Below are 20,885 nucleotides of genomic sequence, written 5' to 3'. Positions count from 1 at the left end.
ATAAATTTGAAGATGAATTTTTATACGTTAATGTAAGTTTGGATATTCAGAAATGTAATAAAATAAATAGAGAAAAAGCATTTATTATTTTATAGAGTATCTTAAAAAGAAAAATAAAATATCTTCAGTATAATATTACTCTATCTAACAACTGCTGGATTTACATATAGAAAAAATAATAAATGAAGAGATCTTTTTACTATATAGACTGACAAATAGAGTTTTCTAACATATTAATATGTTTTTCTTCTCCAGAATTTGATCATTTTTTACTAGAGAGTATCTACAATATGATCTTTTTCATTTGTAATCTGTAATATTACAATTTGTTTTACAATTTCTAAATTTAATTATGAAACAATAAATAGATATCAATATTGTTTGTTGCAAAGATTAAGCAGTAAATACCTGAGAACTTTTTACTTTCTGAGTTGATAGTGAAAATATACTAATGAGGGGATAAGTTTTAATAAATATTGTAAGTAAGTTTTATTATTTAATAGTATAATAAATTTATCTCAAAAGTTAATGGCATGAATCATCTTATAGAGTATATTCAAACTGAGCATTCTTAATTCTATATTAAAATATCTGATAACGGTTTTATGGCCAGCTAATGAATTGTAGTTAACAAACCACCGTCCAACTGCTGGTAACTATTTCATTACGTTGCGCATCTACGAATTAGAGTTAGGGATTAATATTATAGACTTGAGGGTTGTGAGGCGCAAGCGCAACTGTGGAAATTGCCACAGGCTGGGCACGTGGCGATCTACGAAGGGAGGATTGAACAATTGTTAGCTTTCAAATTGGTGTAATGAACTTTGCCAGCGGATAGACACGAGTACAACGCAAATGACAAGTTTTTGTTTTTTGACTACGACGCAGTTGCACAGCTGCGCATTCGTCTTTGGGGTGGAAAAGTTGAAAGAGAATTTTCACATCTACATAGCTACATAGATCAAGATCTACTTGAGAGCAGGGTAGGTCGCCTGTCTGATTAATTCCGCAAGCAACAAAAAGCATTAAATACAATATACTATAAACAATTCTTTACGATATATTCCATTTGTTGTGATGCCTCATGTGCTGCTTGCTGTCTTTGACATGATTCAACCGGCTGTTGAGAGACGCGCCCATTCAGCCAATTCCCAATATACGATTCATATGCCAAAAAATAACAAAAAAAAAACATGCGTGTTTCAATTTGAAAAACATCTGGTAATCAGTCAACAGCACGGAAGTTTCATATGCGATTCATATACAATAATTATAAAACAGTCGCACATTCAGCAAACTCGTATATTCGATCAGTTCTGCAATTCATCCATCTGTCATTATGGTATTATATGACGCCCTAGAGTACAATTTTATATGAAATGGATTTTATCACTTGACACCAACATAATTGTGTAAAGGGTTTGAAGGGATGCGCAAAAAAATTTAGAATTTAATGAAATATTATAAAACTTGAAATTATTTTCTAGTATAAAATAGATGAAGAATATTCTAAAATAAAAATCAACAAATTTCATTTCGAAAAATCTTCTTATCTCTCTATCTTACGAGTATTTCAATTTAAAAAATTTAATATTTAACCCAACAGATATATCATAGATGGGTGAAAAAAATTATTATTTAAGATCGAGTATTTTCTACATTTTAAGTAAACATAACGCATTTGCAAAATATAAACTTTAGAAGCTTCAAATATTTAAATAATTTTAAATGAATCATAAAATTTAGACTTCTAAAATTGTAACAAATTTCAAGTGTTTTTCGAGGAAATAAAAGATTTTCAGACTCCTAATCGGATCAGATCATATCCGGAAATGCCTCAATCGCGTGGAAACATCAACGAAATCCAAATTTTATTACTCATTCTTATTTTTGGGTTCCTTCGCCGTCGATGGCAACTAAAATGCTAAAATGTCTGTGCATTAGGGTGGCAATGCCAATAAATTTTGCCATTTACTGCAGCGAAATGTATTTTTTAAGTAGGGGAAAAGGAGGGGAGACAACGAAGGAGCGCAGGGTGTCTGGTCCACAAAGTGCAGTGGCCCATTGCAGGGTCAATCCACAAGCTGTGCATCGTTCGTCATCAGCAAACAGAAAAAAAAAACATTAAAAACAAAACGAGAAAAAAAGAGTGGAAATAAAATGCGCAGGAATGGAAAAGTGTCCATTGTCCGGGTTTTTTTTTTTGGTGCAGTCATTCCGCTTCCATGTTCAGTGACCCATTGGACGCTGCGCCTAATTGAGATTCAAGTGCACTTTGTGGTCTCAGCAACAACACGAACAACGACAATGAAAAGTTTTGTTTGCTCGGCTTTTATTATTTGATTTGCCTGTTTGTTCCCGTTGCTCAGTTTACCCTTTTATGTTCTTTGGTGCAGAAGTCAAAATCAATATTTGCTATATACTTGGAGCCCTGCGATTTCAGATTGCACCCGAAGATGGACATCTTCTCCTGCTTGACCTTCGTTTCAGCCATGGGCAGCTGTAAAATTTTGCAGCAAATCAATATCCACAGACGAAGCAACAAATTTTCAACAGGATTGCAAAGTTCGCAGCCAAAAAACTCCGCCTAGCAACAGCGCAAGAGATTTTGATGCTGCTGCTTCTGCTGCTGCTGCTGCTGCTTTTGCTACAGATGATGATGACAATGTCGTGAGTTGAGAGTCGCAAAGGGCGAAAGACCTGCAGACGACGACGCGTCATCGAGAAGGGCAAGAGACCCAAGGAAGGATGAGGAAGAGGAAGACGAAGACGAGGCGCAACACTTGCGAAATCAAATAAAGAAAACTAAAGGAAAAAACGTTAAGCGACAGCTGCACGGGACGAGATGAGAGATGAGTACCAAACTTGGCAGGGGTTGTTCTCACATATATACAGCGAAACACACACATACACGAGCACAATGTGCGCTACGTATGTGTGCCACATGGAAACTGCAGAGGATTTTAAAGGATGCTTGAGCTATAAAGTGCCCTGAGCCTGCCTTGAGTAGGGAAAACTACCTGACAGAGACAAAGGCTCAGGCAGGTTGCCTGCATACACACACACTCGCACACTCACACACTCGCATACGGATTCACAGGAACAACGCAGAGTTGCTTTGATTGTCGCACAGGGCGCAAAGCGCATGCGCAAAAAAAAAAAATTCACTGAACAAATGCAGGCAGAGCGTTTTAGCAAAACGCAAATTTCTAAATGAAAATCTACGAAATAAATGCACATTTTTAGCCAACATAAAAGCAAATAAACTAATGTTTATGTTTACAAAAATTCTCGCTTATTTTAGGCAAAGGAAATGCATTTTCTAGGCATCGAAAAACCGCCATTGCGAATTGAGTTTGATTCGCCAGCCTCTATACAGCACACACCCTTTTGTTTGAGTGTATGTGTGTGTTTGTGTGAGTGTGGAAAGTAACAAAGTGGATTCGCCAAAGGGAAAACTTTAGTTTTTGGCGAAAAATCAATAGGAAGCTGGGGCCTAAGTTGATAAAATTCCTCAGTGAAAACACTGCAGGCTGCAATAATGCACAAAATAGCTTCGAGTCGTTTTGCCATCACCCTTTTAACAGGGGGTATTGGTGGGGACATGGGCGTGTATAACTATGAAAACAACAACAACAGCAGCACACACACACACACACATGCCCACAAACAAAGAAGTTGCCAGACAGCGACAGATATATGCAAAATTCTTAGTTTTGTTTCTTACCGTTTATTCGATTTTGATTTGAGACGCAAGTTGATCGTTTGATTTAGTAATTGTTAATGCACAAACACACAGACACAATCACAATGAGTGTGAGCAAATTGTATCAGGGTGCCACTAATCCACTGGGGTGGCGACTCTGCACAAAAAACTGCTACACTTCGCACACAAACAACAAACAGCCTAAACGCTGATGCTTTTGCTCTGCTTTTGAACAATTTTGTTGTATTATTATTTATTGCTTTTGCATTTTATTATTAAATTTCAAATGGATGCGAACGCACAGACAAAGCGCGCTTATGATTGAACCACCACCAGCGAACCGGTTTGCGGGGGTGTGCTAGTAGCGTACCGTAACCGTAACCGTAGCCAAAACAATTCACATACACACTTATACAATGGCAATCTATGAGAACGCTGACGTACACTCCGGCTTCCCTACGTTTGACAATCACCGCTCGACGGTCCAAACAAGACTGACTTGCCGCTCTGCTCAGCAGTTGATTCGCAGCTGCCGGCCATTTTGCTGTTCGCTCTCTTTTCAGGTGGTGTGAGTGTATGCGTGGAGGGGCAATTGTTTGGGAAATTCATTGGGATATTTTCAGTGGGCACCTGTTGCTGGCGAGGAAATAAACTCGCATGCGATAAAATGATGTGGAACACAAATTTATACTGTTGCTTTTAAAATACTTTTTTATTCGGAATATGATTTCTACGCAAAAATATCAGTTTTACGCATATTATATATATATATATATATATATTTGTTTTATCTGTATATATATTCTTTTGACTTTGAGCAATTTTTTGTTGTAATATAAAGCATATGCATTGTGTGATCCTCGATATGGGGAAAATATTTAAATAGCATCAAACACAACCGAAATGTTTTTTGTTTTGTATCTTAAAAGGATAACATAATAATTATTTAGTAAATGCAATAAGTACTTAACGTAAATAGCTAGGATGATTTGAGCTCTTTTATCAGTTTTTAGTGGGAAGACATAATTGTAATAAATGCTTAAAAAACGTAAAAAATATGTGGTAAACAAATAAATAGCACAATCTGGGACAGAGACTTAAGGCTTAAGAAAACTTAAATGCCAAAAACTTACAACTAAAATATTAATATACATATACAATCTTTAAACATATAAATGCGTATTAAACATACATCAAACAAGTGTTTCCAATCATTTAACTTAACAATTTGAGCATATTAATTGCGCAGTATACTTTCTTCTTTTGTTTTTGGATTACTAAATTGCGAGTATTTTAAGTAACAGTTGTCAAGTCTTTACAAATTGCCAGTCAAGGGATTTTAAATGCGTTAGTTCAGAGGGGTCAAAAGGAAGTTGGCTTATTGATGAAAACCTTGTTAAGTCGTATTGGACGTCTTTGTTCATTGAGTATTGAGTATTTTTCTTTTTGTTGAGAGATTCGAGACTGATGCAAAGATGATAGCACCTTAAAGTGCCTTTTACTTGGTAAATTCGTGAATTAGTTTCTAGTTATTGCGCGAGGCGTCCTGTATGATGATTTTATTCTTTTGTCGTGTGACTTTTGTGGATGTTGGCGGCGGCATCAAACGCTTCAGTTGATCCTGATTGATTTTGACCAACGCATGCTCCTTGCCTCTGCTTAGTGCCGCTGCCGCTGTGCTCGTGGTTGCTGTCGTCGTGGTTGTGGTCGCCGTTGTGGTTGTGGTCTCTATCAGTGCCGTCGACTCATCGGCGGTGGACGATGAACCAGCAGCCGCTGCCGCTGCCGAAGCATAGCGTGTGAGCACCTGGAACTTGGCAAAGATGTTGCGGCCACCGCTTCGCTCCTTGTCCTTGTACTTCTCGAGCACTGTGGGCGTGGGTTTGGCTTGCGGCGTCTTTAGCATCACTTTGTCGCCTGTTGTCTTGTAAAAGTCCAGCTCATAATCGAAATCACTGCTGGCTTGGGGATGAGCTGGCGCCAGAGCACGCTCGCCATAGCTGGCCGAACTGGTGGACGTCTCCTCGGCCAGATGACGTAGCATTAACGTTAACTTTGTCTCGTGTTGACGTTGCAACAGCACTGCATTTCTTTCTCCCTCGAGACGGGCTTGTCGTACTGCATTTGAGAGCACACGTTCCTTCCACTCCCAGGCATCGCGTTCACGCTCCAATTGCACCAGCTGCTGCTCCAGTTTACGCGACGAATCCCGCAAATCGATGACCTTAACAAAGTACTTGTAGAGCAGAGTGCGCATCTCCTCCGACGACAACTTGTTGAGGCGTGCCATCAGCATCTGTTCGCCCTTTTCGCGCTGCAGTCGCTCGGTGGACAAGTCAATTGATTTGCGACCGCAGATCAGTTCGTTCTTGAACTCGATGGCCTCATCGATAGCCATGATGGCCTCGTCGCATTCGAGGAGTTTGCGCTCCTCGCGTTGCGTCAGCATCTTGTCACGCTTCAGCTTGCGATCCAGCGTGCAACGCTGCTCCAGCAAGTGGTCTCGTGTACGCCGCAAATTGCGTATCTCATGGCGCAAACCCTCCTGCTCCCTGGGCGACTGATCGCTGGCATCGCCCAGTTCCAGATTCTCGGACTTTTCACGCAATATATGATCCAGGTGGGTAATGCGTGCTTGCACCGCCTTCAGCTGATCGGGATGCGGTTCCAACTTGACTAGTGACGCCTCCTTGAGTGACTTCAACTCGGCCTCCAGTTGATCCCGCAATTTGCATTCCTTCTTCAGCTTCTTTTGCAACTCCTCGATTTGTTTGCGTGACTCTGCCACCGATTGCTGCAGCTTCTTCAGCTTTTGGCCACTTTCTCCAGCAATGTGCTTCATGGAGTTGAGATCCTCGAGCCGATGCTCAATGTGCGCCACAATCGCGCTCCAGCGTTCCACCTCCGCCTTCTCCTTGCCTTGCACCAGCGCCTTGGCCAAATGCTTCTTTGCCTTCTCGCACTCAGCGTCCAATTTGGCCTTCTTCTTGTGGAAACGCTGTTTGACATGACTTCGAGTCTCTCGATTCTTCACCAGCTCACTGATGATGTTCTGCTTCAGTTGCATGGTCTGTTCGATTTCTTTCAGTTGCCGCTGTCGTGCCTCAATCTCTGCATGCAGCTTGCGCATCTTCTTTTGCACCTGCTCAATCGGTTCGCTTACAGCAGCCACAACAACTGCCGTGGAGACGCCTGCTGCACTCTCAAGTGGATCGAGTTCCGCCACAACTTCGGCGCCCGTTGTCTGTTGTGAGGCAACACGATTAAGCATGGCCAGCTCCGCACTACTCAAGCTAGCACCTGGCTGTATGCTGCGTCGACGACCTGCAAGAGATTACGCATTTATTTTTGTCACACTGCAAATACTTTCGCCTACTCACCACCTGTGCTTGCTTTGCGTTCATCACATCTTTCAACCTCAGTGGGAGCAGCGGGCTCCAGCTTCAATTGTTCCGCCTCCTTGTCTTGGCTCTGCATCACAGCTTTGGGCTGTTTAAGCATAAACTCCTCGTGTTTGGCCTTGATGAGAGTATCTGTTTTAGAACGAAACTCATCCATAAAACTGTCAAGTTTCTCATCTAGATCTGGACCTTGCGATTCATTGTCGCTCTCATTATCGGAATTCTGCTGGCATGATGTTTCCGGCTCGCTAACCGATTCGGGCTCTTCGGCCTCCTCAATGGGCACCAATGGCTTCGGCTGGCGCAGCACATCGCTGGAGCTTAGGCACTCCTCGCATTCCTGCTTCAAAAAGAGCCATTCTTCCATTTGTTCTTTCTCCATCTCCGTTATGGCATTGGATCCAATTAATCTAACAAAAGATATATCAGATCAGTGAACAAAACAACTCTCTTACATGCTGGCACTTACTTGGCAAAGAGTCCCTCAGCATTGGACACTAGTTTGAACCATTGACTGGCCGCAAACTGCAGTCCAAAGTTTTCCGCATTGGTCGCACCTACAGCTGCCATTAGCGCCGCTCTGTCTACCACAGCTTGCTCGTTGGGCATAGTCTCAGGTGCTATGGGAGTGTTGTCATCGGAGAACGTATTCATGATGACATAATTGCGGACACATTGCACCTTATAGCCAAACTGCAGATTTCCAAGCGTCTCTGTGAGATGCTGCTCCAGCGGAGAAACACACAAAATGAGTAAAGTCTGCGCTCGACCGCCAAATGAATCTTTTAGCAACGTTGTCAACGTTGTTTGGCCGTAGGGAATATTGCCATTGACACTATACATGATGCCCGGATCTGTCAGCGTGTTAATCACCTGCTCCAGCATATGCAAGCCTGGATCACGCGGATAACCAGGTGGTGGTTCGCCATAGCGATCGGTGCCGCTCAGATCAGAGAAACTGGCCGTTGACAGGCGATGCTGGATGAGGCCATCTTTTGAGATCCACTGCTGTTCGAGTGTCATGGTAAAGAGCGTGTGCGCAGGTAGCTCCAGCTTCTTGCTCAAGCCTAACTTGAGCCAATGGAATACCTCTTCGACGCTGCGACAATGGACGTTGCCCATGCCCAACAGATCACGCACTTCGCCATTGCAGATCTCCACAAAACCCACGTTGACAGCATAAGTACGCTCTATGGGAAACATGTAGAGATTTTAGATTGAACCTTACGCACTTTAAATGCTCACTTGACTCACCTGTATGTGCTGCAATATGCGTGAAGATTTCACGTACACAACGTTGGACGACACCCTGATCCGCCTCGCCATAAACACATTCAAACCCATGGCCGTAAAGTGTGTATGTTTTTCCTGTCTTACGCTGACCATAAGTTACCACAGAGGCATCGAAGCCTTCCAGAAACAGACTAATCAGAGGAAACACCGTCTGATGATACACCTGGCACTGAGTGGTGCTGCTGGGCAGCGCGTGCGTTACGGGCACCGTGTGTGCGCCCACCTGGATGAGGCCAGCGGCAATGCTGTCCAAGGGCGCTCCGCCGGGCAAGGCGCTGGGCAAACCGAGAGCCGATGCAGTAATTGGTATTGCTTGCACGCAGCTGCCATTCTCCGGCGTATCATTTGTATTCAGCGTAGCAGTTTCTTTTTCGCTATTATTGCCATTGGCATCTAACGCTGCAGACGGCGACGTTGACGGGGTCGGAGGCGAGGAGGGAAGCTCCGATTGCGGTTTGTCAGCTTCTGCGTCGCCATCCTCTGTGGTGGCCTTGAGTTGTGGCTTTGCCTGGAGTTCAGCATGGGGATAAATGCGCACAGCCACTTGTATGGGTATCTCCATTGTTGTTCCTCACTTTTGCAGCGTGTTTTCACATTGATTTCTGTGCTTTTGTATACATTTTGTGATTAGCACAAAGATTTTTTGGTGCAAAAAATAAAACTGCTGAATCGATAATGATGCGCACACACAACAGCAATCGGTATTAAATACAAATCTAGTCATCGATATATTGATATCCATTCTAATTTCGTATCGATACGTTCTGCATGAATTATAAAATTGTCGCCGTCAACAGTGTGACCAACAATATAAGTTGAAGCGGTTGAAATTCAATTTATCAGCAAAATAACTAATGTTCCTACTCATTTTGCTTGCTTTTTAAATGTTATTAATATGGTAGCAATTAATACATACAATTCCTCAACTTAAGTGTCTAGTTTTTAATTAATAAATAAGTAAACAACCAAATTGCTTCAAAGCTGGCGCCTACTGCTCCCAGGCGGCGAACAAAGATTGTGGTATGTTTTAGTATATTAAAAGTCTATTGTAATATTAAGACCGCGGTCACACGGACAACATCGCATTTCACGTTGCTTTCAGCGCGTGTTTTTTTTTATTTGTGCAAAAACTTTTTTGCTATAATTTGTGCGTTTTAATATAAGCCAACAAGATGTCGAAGCGCCGCATTGAAGTAGGAGAAACATACACAACCAAAAGAAGTAAATATCCGTTTAAATTGTCATATAAGCACTCACGTATTCATGTCATTTTTTGTCATCTTTAGCAGAGAAACGGAAGCTTCAACATCAGCCGCAGCGGCTTCCGCGGCCGGCACCGTTGCTCAAATACTTGGCGGATTTGTGCCCAGCAAACAGGTAAGTTAACTATTTCACAATCCAATTCACCTGACCTATTGCTACGTACTTAAACGTTTAAACGTTTTACATTCTTACGTTTAGCCGCCAACCATGAATCCCTTCACAAATAAGCCTTATTCGACTCGCTATCAGAATTTGTACAAAAAGCGCATCTCGTTGCCGGTATTTGAGTATCAAGCAGACTTTATGCGTCTACTCAGTCAACATCAGTGCATTGTACTGGTTGGTGAAACGGGTTCAGGCAAAACAACACAGATACCACAATGGTGTGTGGACTTTGCGGTCTCCAAAGGACGTAAAGGCGTTTCATGCACACAGCCACGTCGTGTGGCCGCCATGTCGGTGGCGCAACGTGTCTCCGAGGAAATGGACGTGATACTCGGCGAAGAGGTTGGCTACTCTATTCGTTTCGAGGACTGTTCCTCACCCAAGACATTGCTAAAGTACATGACCGATGGTATGTTGTTGCGCGAGGCAATGTCTGATCCCATGCTGGAACAGTATCAGGTTATATTGCTGGATGAGGCCCACGAACGTACGCTAGCCACCGACATATTGATGGGTGTGCTCAAAGAGGTGATCCGGCAACGCAACGATCTTAAACTGGTGGTCATGTCCGCCACGCTCGATGCCGGCAAGTTCCAACAGTACTTTGATAATGCGCCTCTTATGAATGTGCCGGGTCGCACGCATCCCGTCGAGATCTTCTATACACCTGAACCGGAGCGTGATTATCTGGAGGCGGCCATACGCACAGTTATCCAGATTCACATGTGTGAGGAAATCGAGGGTATGTGGCAGTTTAATTCCTGTTTATTTAAAGACTTTTCAAGCAATATTTTGCTGCCTTTCAGGTGACATACTTATGTTCCTCACGGGTCAAGAGGAAATCGAGGAGGCTTGCAAGCGCATCAAGCGTGAAATTGATAATTTGGGCTCGGAGATTGGCGAACTCAAGTGCATTCCCTTGTACTCCACGTTGCCACCAAATCTACAGCAGCGCATTTTTGAAGCGGCACCTCCTCCAAATGCCAATGGCGCCATTGGCCGCAAGGTTGTCGTGTCCACCAACATTGCTGAGACCTCTCTGACCATTGACGGTGTGGTGTTCGTGATTGATCCCGGCTTTGCCAAGCAGAAAGTGTACAATCCACGTATTCGTGTCGAGAGTTTGCTTGTTTCACCCATATCCAAGGCATCGGCTCAACAGCGTGCCGGTCGTGCCGGACGTACTCGGCCCGGTAAATGTTTCCGCCTATATACCGAGAAGGCATTTAAGAATGAAATGCAAGACAACACATACCCCGAAATTCTGCGCTCCAATTTGGGTAAGTAACGCTTGCTAATGTGTCTTATTGGATATACTAATTCCAATTGATTGTGCATTCTTATAGGCACCGTGGTGTTGCAACTGAAGAAACTGGGCATTGATGATCTGGTGCATTTCGATTTCATGGATCCACCGGCACCCGAGACACTTATGCGTGCTCTGGAGCTGCTGAACTATTTGGCTGCTCTCGATGACGATGGCAATCTGACGGATCTTGGTGCTGTAATGTCTGAATTCCCATTGGATCCACAATTGGCCAAGATGTTGATAGCCAGTTGCCAGCACAACTGCTCCAACGAGATACTATCTATTACGGCTATGCTGTCGGGTGAGGCACAAATTTCGTGTGTTAAATCTTTAAGTCAAGGTTCAATAGTAACAGAGCCTGAGCAAGCAATTAATTCCGTATCTTAAGCAATATATAGGGAATGAATTGAATTGCTCGACACTGTTTAGCCAGTAGTGGATTGGGTTTTTCCTTGTAAATTGAATATCAGATAGTTTAGATTATTGAGGGTTTCCTTAGTCTTAACAAAATTAACATTAGTTTAAAGTAAAGGAATGTTTTTCCTTCTGCCACTTTAAGCTAATGTCATTATCCTCTTAAGACTCCTCGACGTACGCTGACTGTCACTTTAAATGTAATTTCCAGTGCAAAGAAAAAAGTTTGTTCAATTTATTTGTTCTTTGCATTCAACACTAAAAAGCAAAGTTGCATGTGCGTTGCCCTCATTGCAAGCATTTCAATTGAAATGTGCCGCGGCAAAAATTCTTGTTCTAATTAGTTGTAACGTTGCTATTGCCGCTGTGGAAGAACGCACCTGCAACTCACAAATGCAATCAATCTTTGAATCAAGCCTCTAGATTGCCTAGCTGACAAAACTGTAAGCACAATCTATTTGTTTAATGTAAAAACATAAAAAAACATACACGTTTTGAACTTGCGCTTAATCAAACAAAAACAAACCAATTCAAACACCAAAAACATCAATCAACAAAGTGCCACAATGTTTCGTGCGTCCCAATGAGGCAAAGAAGGTTGCGGATGAGGCCAAGATGCGCTTTGCCCACATCGACGGGGATCATCTCACATTGCTGAATGTCTATCATGCCTTCAAGCAGAGTAAGTAAAAAGCTCTTTTTTAATTTGTCTAGTTTCACCTAATTTGTGTTTGTTTTGTATCCGAAACAGGCAGCGAGGATCCTAACTGGTGCTACGACAATTTCATTAACTTTCGCTCGTTGAAGAGCGCTGATAATGTGCGACAACAGTTGGCCCGAATTATGGATCGCTTCCAATTGAAGCGTTCCAGCACAGAGTTCACATCCAAGGACTATTATGTGAACATACGCAAGGCTCTAGTGCAGGGCTTCTTCATGCAGGTGGCGCATCTGGAGCGCACTGGTCATTATTTGACCATCAAGGATAATCAGGTTGTGCAGCTGCATCCATCCACATGTCTGGACCACAAGCCCGACTGGGTCATCTACAATGAGTTCGTGCTGACCACCAAGAACTACATACGCACTGTCACCGATGTTAAGCGTGAGTAGCTCTCTTAGGTTTCCTCGTCTTTCTGCCTCAAATACATAGATTATTATTCTATATTTACAGCGGAGTGGCTGCTTAGCTTGGCGCCTCAATACTACGATCTGAACAACTTTCCACAATGCGAGGCCAAGCGACAGTTGGAGTTGCTGCAACAGCGCATGGAGACAAAGCAGTACCAGAAGGGTTTCTGAGTACCCAAATGCGAGTTTTTAATACAAATACACGTAGTTTAAACATAATTCAAATGAGAAAAACTAATTATAATGATAAAGTCCGTTAAAGAAGTCTTGGAAATTAGTTGGCTTAAATGTTACATTTTGAATTTTGTTTTCCAAAAATCACAAACTAAAAAAAAAAAACAAATGTTCTCTCTTTATTATTTTATGCTTTCGCAATTACAGACTTAAACACACAACTAAGAATTCCGATTAGTGTTAATAAAAGCAACCTTTTTGTATACCTTAAAACTACATAAACGACAAGTCGTTCAACCGTTTGTCTTCTGAAATTGAATTAGTATAACCAGATAGGTGGCAATGGCCGAGGCAAACTGTAAGAAACAGTTGTAAATCATATGTATTATGTTATTAATTATGTGATAACTTACCGATGTTAAAATAGTGCGATTAACACGACACAAGCCGCTGGCCGAAAAATCGGCATCGACAACAAGCAATTGCTGCCAAAACTTCTTGGCTTCCTCCGCCAAAATAGGCTCATAGACCTTTCGCTCAATTTCGCAGACAATCTGAATGGTTTTGCGAGACTCACGAGCGGCCAGATGACACGGCTCGACGACCATTAGCAGGCGTAGAAAATGAAAGATGATCCACAGCATTTGCACCCAGACATAGCCGTTGTCTCGCTTGTTGAGCATCTCCAGGAACAGAAAGTAAGCGGTGGCCACCAAGTGCAGCAGACACGAGACCAGAATGAACAGCACAGCAATGCCGTAAGAGCTACAATGATTTAATCAAAAGCATCGTGGCGACACACTTTATCTACTTTATATAAATGTTTTCTGACCTGGAGAGCAGACGCACGCATTTGCCCAAAGATTCATGATTGTCGGCCATGGCTCTGATGACTAGACTCTTGTTCTTGGCTGCCGATTCATTTGCCAGCATCTCGCCATTCAGCTTGGTCAGACTGGCGTGCAGAGCCGTGGGCATCATTGGATTGAAGTTGATCGTTCTCACCGTATTCACCTTCACCAAATTCGAGGCACTTGTATAGGACTTGTCTATGGAGTATAAATTAGTCTTAGTTAGTTAGTTAGTACAGCAACTTACCACCCAAATAACTGGTGCGTAGCATTAGATTAAGACGCCCATAACGCCTGCCCAGACCGTAGGCCGTGTTGGCAAAATGAATATGAAGTCCAGTGAGTATAAAGTAGAGACTATAGAATGGTATGTACCATTGTACGTTGAGCTCTGTCAATTGGAATTTAAATAAATATAGGAAATATTGAGTTCACACATTTTTGCTCACCCGTATCCGATTTATTGATGTTCATTTGCTGTGCCATGCGCACCCACGTCCACACATCCAGGCCAAGCAGTATGCCAATAACTATCAGCGATATGCTTGCCATACCAAAAGCACGCCAGCGATCCCGCCTGTAATTGTTGTAGGCGCTCAGCGTGCTGTCGATCTGTAAAAAAGTGTATATTCTATTGTGTAATATCAATATCGCAATCATATTTTAAGCTTACCCTATGCAATCGCATGTTTAGCTCCTGTGTGGCACGCAGTCCAAAGAGGCCACAGTAGACGCCTGCTACAATGGCCAGCACAACAACAGATACATCCGATGCGGTTACCACTTTGGATGTCGCCGATTTCATTCTGAAAGATGCGCTTTTGATTTGTTGAAGTTTATTCGAATTTATAGTTATTTCAAATGTTGCAATCCACACAGAAACTCACACACACACACTTGCAATCAACGGACACAAGAAGCAATGAAGGACGTACAACAACTTCCACTGCTTAATAAACTCCACAAAAATCTTACATTTTTGGGTACCCTAAAAGTATGCTTTAAGTATTTGAAAAAATTCAGCAGGTATGCATGTTTCACACATTACATGTAATTTCATACTTTAAGATTTGCGAAGTTTATTCAAATTAATAATTATTTTAAATGCTGCGAACTAAACAGAGATTATCACGCACACATATGATATCCACGAGTATAAAAGCTGAATACTTTAAACAGCTTTCACTGCCTAATAAATTGCACAAGTTTTACAGTTTTTAGTTATTCCTAAAAGTATGCTTCAAATATTTGAAATTAGTGCAGCTGATATTTATTCGCAGTAAACCTTGATGTGGTCATTACTCCCTTCGTATTTTTGATTTAGCAGCTTTACTTTTGATTTTAAATATTGATGTTCTTTATTTCCTTTTAAATTTAAATATTCGTAATATTTATAATTGCCCAGATCCAACATTAAATACTTATGTAGTATATCAATGTTAAGATAGGTTCTGGTAGCACCTTACAAAACAGGCCTGAAAGTGGGGCGAGGAAGATATGGTGGCTTATCGTGTCCAGGATCAGCTTCACGAACTACTCGAACTGGCCTAAAGGTAGGACGAGGAAAATATGGTGGCTTATCGTGTCCAGGATCAGCTTCACGAACTACTCGAACTGGCCTGAAGGTGGGGCGAGGAAGATATGGTGGCTTGTCATGTCCAGGATCAGCTTCGCGAACTACTCTGCCAATGGGTCTAAATGTAGGACGAGGAAGATATGGTGGCTTATCGTGTCCAGGATCCGCTTCACGAACTACTCGGGATACAGGCCGGAAAGTGGGACGAGGAAGATATGGTGGCTTATCGTGTCCAGGATCAGCTTCTCTCACAGCTCGAGAGTACGGACGGAACGTTGGACGTGGTAGATATGGAGGCTTGTCATGGCCGGAGACAACGGCCAGAGCGCAGATCGAAAGCAGAAGCAAAGTGATTGCGAACTTCATTCTTCTTAGCTTGCCAAAACGAGATTGTTGTTGATTGCTTGGAGTCTAGCTGGTTTTATAGATCGCAGCCTGAGCTATGTTCATGTGGGGTTTACATATGCGGTGATTTTTGTAAACTCAAGGAAACATGTATGCGACCTGAATAAATTTTATGCATGCATTTCTTATCGGCTATTTAAGATTACAAATTAAAGCTGTAATCGGTCAAAAAAAAGAACCTAAAATAATTTACAAATTCAAATTGTTCAAATAAAGAAGTTACATTAAAAATCAAAATATCTTATTTACAATTGAAAAAGTTTACTGTGAAAAAAATTTAGAGCTTATATACAAATTTTGAATAATTAAAAAAATACATTTTTCTGTTTGATTTATACATATGTAATATATAATATATAGTTCAGTTTAAATAATAGCTCATTAGATTTATTAATTACACTAAGTACGAGCGAAATCTAAGATGCTGATTTTATTGCAAACTTTATCTTCATTTTCTTTAGTATTTAGAATCTTTTTATTAACAGAATACTGGACAAGTATACCCATTAGACATATTTATGTGAAAGGCATCGCTAATTTAGTACCAAACTGCATGTTGAAAAGCATAACTATATATTTCTAATAATAGAGGCAGGACATTTTTTTGAACATTTTTATAATTTTTCTTCGTAGGGTAATTTATTTTTATTTACGTTGAAAACTACAACAATTGTTAATACTTTGCTAGATAATTTATCAGAAAATGAAACTAATTCCATGGTACTTCTGGCAAATAATGTTGCAATAGAATACAATGAATATGTACACTTTTTGTAAGTTTATTTTTCAAAAACTTCCCCCTTTTAACAACTGTCCTGCAATCGGTGCTGATAAGGTTCGTAAACTTATCATGCCCAGCTCGCGAATGGAAATACATTATTTGTTTAACAGATCACATATTGCCTTGTCTCAGTTCAGCAGAAGAGAACGTGTAAATCCCCTCAGCGCACCTCAAAAATCACCGCACTTTGCATTAAAACGTAGTTGACAAAAAAGCGAAGCTTGCCTATAAAAGCGACGTCTTGACGTTCAATTAGCATCAAACCCACAAACTTAACACAACGACAATGAAGTTCGCAATCACTTTGCTACTGCTCTCGATCTGGGCTCTGGCCGTCGTCTCTGGCCATGAGAGACCTCCATATCTACCACGTCCAACATTCCGTCCGTACTCCCGAGCTGTGAGAGAAGCTGATCCTGGACATGATAAACCCCCATATCTTCCTCGTCCTACCTTCAGGCCAGTTCGAGTAGTTCGTGAAGCGGATCCTGGACACGATAAGCCACCATATCTTCCACGCCCGACGTTCCGCCCTGTTGCCAGAGTAGTTCGTGAAGCTGATCCTGGACACGATAAGCCACCATATCTTCCTCGTCCCACTTTCCGGCCTGTTGCCCGAGTTGTTCGTGAAGCTGATCCTGGACACGATAAACCCCCATATCTTCCTCGTCCTACCTTCAGGCCAGTTCGAGTAGTTCGTGAAGCTGATCCTGGACACGAGAGGCCTCCTTATCTGCCACGCCCCACATTCCGTCCCTACTCGTAAATCGAACATGAGGCTCAAGGATATCTGCCCTACTCTACGCTGCCTGAAGAAGAAACACCCCTATGACAGTTTGCGGCAATAGAAACCATTGAAGGCAATTTAATTTAAAGCCCAATTCGAAAAACTGAACATTTTACAAATATCGGAAATCTTTTGTACACTCGCATTTCACTCTTATAGAAATAAATCGAATATTTAGTTTATAAAGTCAAACTTACCGAACGGGAATTTTCGAGTTAGCATCAAAAAGTAGTCCACGATATGTGAGGAAAACTAATGGCGAAAGATTCGCGACATCAGCCACAGTTTCATAACACTTCTCTTTCGGATTCGGGAGTTACTCACCCAAAATGACACATAGGCTAGCCGAATAGATGGTAAAGATCCAACTGCGACGAATCTCGAGCTGTCCCTTGGAGTTCTTTTGCGCCGAATAGGGCGCCAAGGCGAGCAGTTTGCTCACATAGAATATGCCAATGCTGGGCTCAGAAATTTCCATGTTTGTTGCAAACTGTCGCCACTCGGCTCTCGACACCTACTGAGTGCCTTTTTCCGCATCAACAAATAACATGGCATCGAATTGTGTTTTTTGCGCACATTTGACACTGAACAAATAATGCGCTCCCGTGTTTGACTATTATTAGTTCAGACCGCCAGACAGGAGACGGCAGGACAACAGACAACAGGACAGAGCCTAAGTGAAAATAAAAAATAATAATAATAAAAAACAACCACCCTATGAACAAATTGTTGACAATAGTCTTTTTCGACTGACTGTCCTGGCGAAGAACTTTACAAACACACACACGCACATATGTTCGTGGCTATCTATCGGCTGTAAATAATAATTAGCGTGTGAGCAACGTCAATCAGTTAAGCACATAGTGGCCAATTAGTTGGCCAAATGCCTGCTCTGACAGCTGCTTCAATTTTATGAATGGAAACCGAAAGCTGACAGGCTGCACTTGTGTGTGTGTGTGTGCAAGTGTCCATTAATATCAGCAATTGTCACGCCATTTGCGAATACGGATTTTTATTACTCCGATTTTTATTACAAACATTCAATTGACATACAAAAATAAAAGGGGGGCGCAACTTTAATCTCATGCTTCAGATTACACGCTGAAGGCATTGAAAATCTCAATCCAGTAGCCATCGGGATCCTTGATGAAAGCCAAACCCTTCATGCGGCCATCATCGGGCTTCTTCACAAACTGCACGCCATGCTCCTCAAAGCTAAAAAGTTAATACAGAGATGCTATTCAAAATATCTGTAGTAGAAAACAAGGAGAATGCTATATTAACCGTTTGCAGGCTGCATAGACATCGGGCACCATAAGGCCAATGTGTCCATAGCCACGAGGATCACTGTTGCCAGTGTGATAGCTTTGATCCGGATCCGATTCGGTTCCCCAATTGCTAAATAACCAAGTAATTAGTTAATGGCATAATTATGAAGATTGTAATTATATACTCACTGGGTCAATTCGATGGTGGCCTTGCGGCTTAGAGCCCATTGGCGTCGCTCCTTGGGATCTTTGGGCACATCGGCGGGGTTCTCATAACTGCAAGTCACATTTAAGCAATATAAATATAAACGCATTGAACACTTGAAAGATAAGACGACCTTGACTCACCCCATAAAATACAATGAGAACTTTGCCTCTGGGAAATCCAATTTAACCAGCAAAGTCATTCCCAAAACACCGGTGTAAAATGGCAGCGATTTACGCGGATCCTTGATGCGGTACATGGTTTGTTGGAACAGAAAGTCCTAGCATATGGCAAAAAAAAACACAATTGGATTTTTATTGTTACCATTTCCAATTTGAGTTAATGGAAACTTACCTTGGTAGCCGCATCTTGTATTTGGCACAGCTCATCGGCCTCCGCGTTGCTCAGTCCTGTAACATCACCCATTGTATGGAGCACAGTCTTTAACCTGACAGATTGTAGAATGTTCTGCGTACAGAAAACAGTTTTAACCTACACGTTTTAAGATATCACCGGTCAGCTGTTTTGGAAACGATTGTCTAAACATTGTTATCGATAGCGCATCGATAAGCAAATCGAGCTTTCTTCGCCCAACTAGTGCTGTGTAACGTTTGACTGAAAGCATTGAAAATCTACCGTTTCACAATTCAAAACTAACAAATTGAAAAAAGTCGAAATTATGGCTCGTCGCATAATTGGCAACTGGAAAAAGCCGCCTGAAAATTTACTGGGCGGCTCGAATTTGTCGGACATCATACACAGACTGGAAACGAACAAATCACCAAGAAATGGCGTAACACTTTCTGAATCGACTCTACAGTCAATTTGCCGCGAAGCTCGCAACATTTTCCTAACTCAACCCATGCTGCTGGAGTTGCACGCGCCCATCAATATTTGCGGTGATATACACGGTCAGTATGGAGATCTGTTGCGAATTTTCAACAATTGTGGCTTCCCCTCGCAAGCCAATTATCTGTTCCTCGGCGATTATGTGGATCGTGGCCATCAGTCCATCGAGACAATCACATTGCTGCTCGCCTACAAACTGCAATATCCCTTCACGTTCTTTTTGCTGCGCGGCAATCATGAATCCGCCGATGTTAATCGCATGTATGGCTTTTATGACGAGTGCAAGCGACGCTATAACATCAAGTTGTGGCGCACCTTTGTCGATTGCTATAATTGCATGCCAGTGGCCGCTATTATAGAGAATCGCATCTTCTGCTGCCATGGCGGACTAAGTCCCGATCTCAAGGAACTGGATGCCATACGCCGACTGCCACGACCCACCGAGGTGCCCATGACGGGACTGCTTTGCGATCTGCTTTGGTCAGATCCCGAGACGAACTGTGACGGCTGGGGCACTAATGATCGAGGCGTGGGTGTCACCTTTAATTCGGACATTGTGGCCACATTTCTGGAATCGCATGGCTTTAGCTTGATAGTGCGTGCACATCAGGTGGTTGAGGATGGTTACGAGTTCTTTGCGGAACGAAGACTGGTCACCATCTTCTCAGCACCCAACTACTGCAATCTATTTGACAATAGCGGCGCCGTGTTGACTGTAAATGCCTCGTTGGTGTGTCATTTTGTTATCATTAAACCACAAGTGCTGCAAAATCAATCAACCGATGGAGAAACATTGTAATGCATTATCTTATATAGTATATATATGTCAAATGGTGTATACATAATTCGTTCACTTTATTTTAATTGTAATCGGCATCCAAGCTGCGCGAAACTCTCACTTCGCTGCTCTTTTAAGTAAAGAGATCGCAATCTCTCGTTCTATCTCTCTCTTTCTTCGATACATAGTCTATTTACATGGTCAAGGCATTTTCAAGGGCAATTATCTCTTCTTTTTTTGTGTGTGTGTGTGGTCTCGGCTCTTACATATTTACATAACGTTGCAATTTGTCATTGTATTGGTGTTTTTTGTTGACTGTTTTTTACTGGTCATTATTATTATTAGAACTAATTTAACTGATACTCTGAGATACTGGAGTCGTCGCCATCTTTATCATTTATGTGTGTGTGTATATGTATATCGTATTTGTATCCGTAACCATATCGTATGTGGTATGTGGTGTATATCGTAAGTAATATTTTCATCTTGTATGTATATGGATATATGTTGTATGTATGTATGCATGGTG

General features: G+C 42.0%; 7 protein-coding genes across 56 annotated transcripts in view; 2 read left to right on the top strand and 5 right to left on the bottom strand.

Annotated features, from left to right (window-relative positions):
- LOC133841878 (cell adhesion molecule Dscam2) overlaps positions 1–4,203 on the bottom strand; it is a 75,788-nt gene extending 71,585 nt beyond the window's left edge. For 46 of the 50 annotated variants that reach the window (XM_062274668.1, XM_062274672.1, XM_062274673.1 and 43 more), the window contains exon 1: positions 3,728–4,203. The gene's annotated coding sequence lies outside the window, so the exon portion shown is untranslated. The remainder of the gene's footprint in view (positions 1–3,727) is intronic. The other 4 variants (XM_062274713.1, XM_062274716.1, XM_062274712.1 and 1 more) reach the window with 1 other exon arrangement.
- A 212-nt stretch (positions 4,204–4,415) lies between these two features.
- On the bottom strand, positions 4,416–9,138 carry LOC133841882 (kinesin-like protein costa). Its single transcript, XM_062274722.1, has 4 exons — positions 8,362–9,138; positions 7,577–8,297; positions 7,087–7,517; positions 4,416–7,030 (listed from the first exon to the last, which is right to left on the bottom strand). Exons 1-4 carry the CDS (start codon positions 8,960–8,962, stop codon positions 5,232–5,234), a joined length of 3,552 nt encoding a protein of 1,183 aa, XP_062130706.1. The 5' UTR covers positions 8,963–9,138; the 3' UTR covers positions 4,416–5,231.
- A 319-nt stretch (positions 9,139–9,457) lies between these two features.
- On the top strand, positions 9,458–13,053 carry LOC133841888 (ATP-dependent RNA helicase DHX15 homolog). The gene is made up of 8 exons (XM_062274729.1): positions 9,458–9,631; positions 9,690–9,777; positions 9,862–10,570; positions 10,635–11,108; positions 11,175–11,438; positions 12,111–12,233; positions 12,303–12,656; positions 12,726–13,053. Exons 1-8 carry the CDS (start codon positions 9,573–9,575, stop codon positions 12,851–12,853), a joined length of 2,199 nt encoding a protein of 732 aa, XP_062130713.1. The 5' UTR covers positions 9,458–9,572; the 3' UTR covers positions 12,854–13,053.
- Positions 13,017–18,205, bottom strand: LOC133841885 (gustatory receptor for sugar taste 43a). Its single transcript, XM_062274725.1, has 8 exons — positions 17,581–18,205; positions 17,454–17,508; positions 14,381–14,513; positions 14,157–14,319; positions 13,955–14,098; positions 13,689–13,905; positions 13,270–13,621; positions 13,017–13,212 (listed from the first exon to the last, which is right to left on the bottom strand). The coding sequence occupies exons 1-8, from the start codon at positions 17,732–17,734 to the stop codon at positions 13,150–13,152; spliced, it is 1,281 nt and encodes a 426-aa protein (XP_062130709.1). The 5' UTR covers positions 17,735–18,205; the 3' UTR covers positions 13,017–13,149.
- LOC133844639 (apidaecins type 73-like) lies at positions 14,955–15,688 on the bottom strand. The gene has a single exon (XM_062278721.1). The coding sequence runs from the start codon at positions 15,647–15,649 to the stop codon at positions 15,170–15,172; it is 480 nt and encodes a 159-aa protein (XP_062134705.1). The 5' UTR covers positions 15,650–15,688; the 3' UTR covers positions 14,955–15,169.
- A 53-nt stretch (positions 18,206–18,258) lies between the features above and the next one.
- On the bottom strand, positions 18,259–19,250 carry LOC133841887 (lactoylglutathione lyase). The gene is made up of 5 exons (XM_062274727.1): positions 19,084–19,250; positions 18,873–19,009; positions 18,714–18,800; positions 18,541–18,654; positions 18,259–18,471 (listed from the first exon to the last, which is right to left on the bottom strand). Exons 1-5 carry the CDS (start codon positions 19,153–19,155, stop codon positions 18,351–18,353), a joined length of 531 nt encoding a protein of 176 aa, XP_062130711.1. The 5' UTR covers positions 19,156–19,250; the 3' UTR covers positions 18,259–18,350.
- Positions 19,251–19,320: 70 nt separating this feature from the next.
- On the top strand, positions 19,321–20,520 carry LOC133841886 (serine/threonine-protein phosphatase alpha-2 isoform-like). Its single transcript, XM_062274726.1, has one exon. It carries the CDS (start codon positions 19,409–19,411, stop codon positions 20,375–20,377), a length of 969 nt encoding a protein of 322 aa, XP_062130710.1. The 5' UTR covers positions 19,321–19,408; the 3' UTR covers positions 20,378–20,520.
- The last annotated feature ends 365 nt before the right edge of the window (positions 20,521–20,885 follow it).

The sequence above is a fragment of the Drosophila sulfurigaster genome, chromosome 3, assembly GCF_023558435.1.
Source record: "Drosophila sulfurigaster albostrigata strain 15112-1811.04 chromosome 3, ASM2355843v2, whole genome shotgun sequence".
Taxonomy (NCBI): domain Eukaryota; kingdom Metazoa; phylum Arthropoda; class Insecta; order Diptera; family Drosophilidae; genus Drosophila; species Drosophila sulfurigaster.
This window is presented reverse-complemented; position numbering and strand designations above follow the sequence as displayed.

Bases quoted from the DNA above. Each gene is read 5' to 3' on its own strand.
- LOC133841888 (XM_062274729.1), top strand. From the start codon at position 9,573: ATGTCGAAGCGCCGCATTGAAGTAGGAGAAACATACACAACCAAAAGA. The intron at 9,778-9,861 runs GTAAGTTAACTA...TCTTACGTTTAG, and splicing joins GATTTGTGCCCAGCAAACAG to CCGCCAACCATGAATCCCTT. The intron at 12,234-12,302 runs GTAAGTAAAAAG...TATCCGAAACAG, and splicing joins CTATCATGCCTTCAAGCAGA to GCAGCGAGGATCCTAACTGG.
- LOC133841887 (XM_062274727.1), bottom strand. From the start codon at position 19,155: ATGGGTGATGTTACAGGACTGAGCAACGCGGAGGCCGATGAGCTGTGC. The intron at 18,801-18,872 runs GTGAGTCAAGGT...TGTGACTTGCAG, and splicing joins TTCTCATTGTATTTTATGGG to TTATGAGAACCCCGCCGATG. The intron at 18,655-18,713 runs GTGAGTATATAA...TTGGTTATTTAG, and splicing joins GCCACCATCGAATTGACCCA to CAATTGGGGAACCGAATCGG.
- LOC133841882 (XM_062274722.1), bottom strand. From the start codon at position 8,962: ATGGAGATACCCATACAAGTGGCTGTGCGCATTTATCCCCATGCTGAA. The intron at 8,298-8,361 runs GTGAGTCAAGTG...TGTTTCCCATAG, and splicing joins GCATATTGCAGCACATACAG to AGCGTACTTATGCTGTCAAC. The intron at 7,518-7,576 runs GTAAGTGCCAGC...ATCTTTTGTTAG, and splicing joins GCTGAGGGACTCTTTGCCAA to ATTAATTGGATCCAATGCCA.
- LOC133841885 (XM_062274725.1), bottom strand. From the start codon at position 17,734: ATGGAAATTTCTGAGCCCAGCATTGGCATATTCTATGTGAGCAAACTG. The intron at 13,906-13,954 runs GTAAGTTGCTGT...TATACTCCATAG, and splicing joins ACGCACCAGTTATTTGGGTG to ACAAGTCCTATACAAGTGCC. The intron at 13,622-13,688 runs GTCAGAAAACAT...AAATCATTGTAG, and splicing joins TGCGTGCGTCTGCTCTCCAG to CTCTTACGGCATTGCTGTGC.
- LOC133844639 (XM_062278721.1), bottom strand. From the start codon at position 15,649: ATGAAGTTCGCAATCACTTTGCTTCTGCTTTCGATCTGCGCTCTGGCC.
- LOC133841886 (XM_062274726.1), top strand. From the start codon at position 19,409: ATGGCTCGTCGCATAATTGGCAACTGGAAAAAGCCGCCTGAAAATTTA.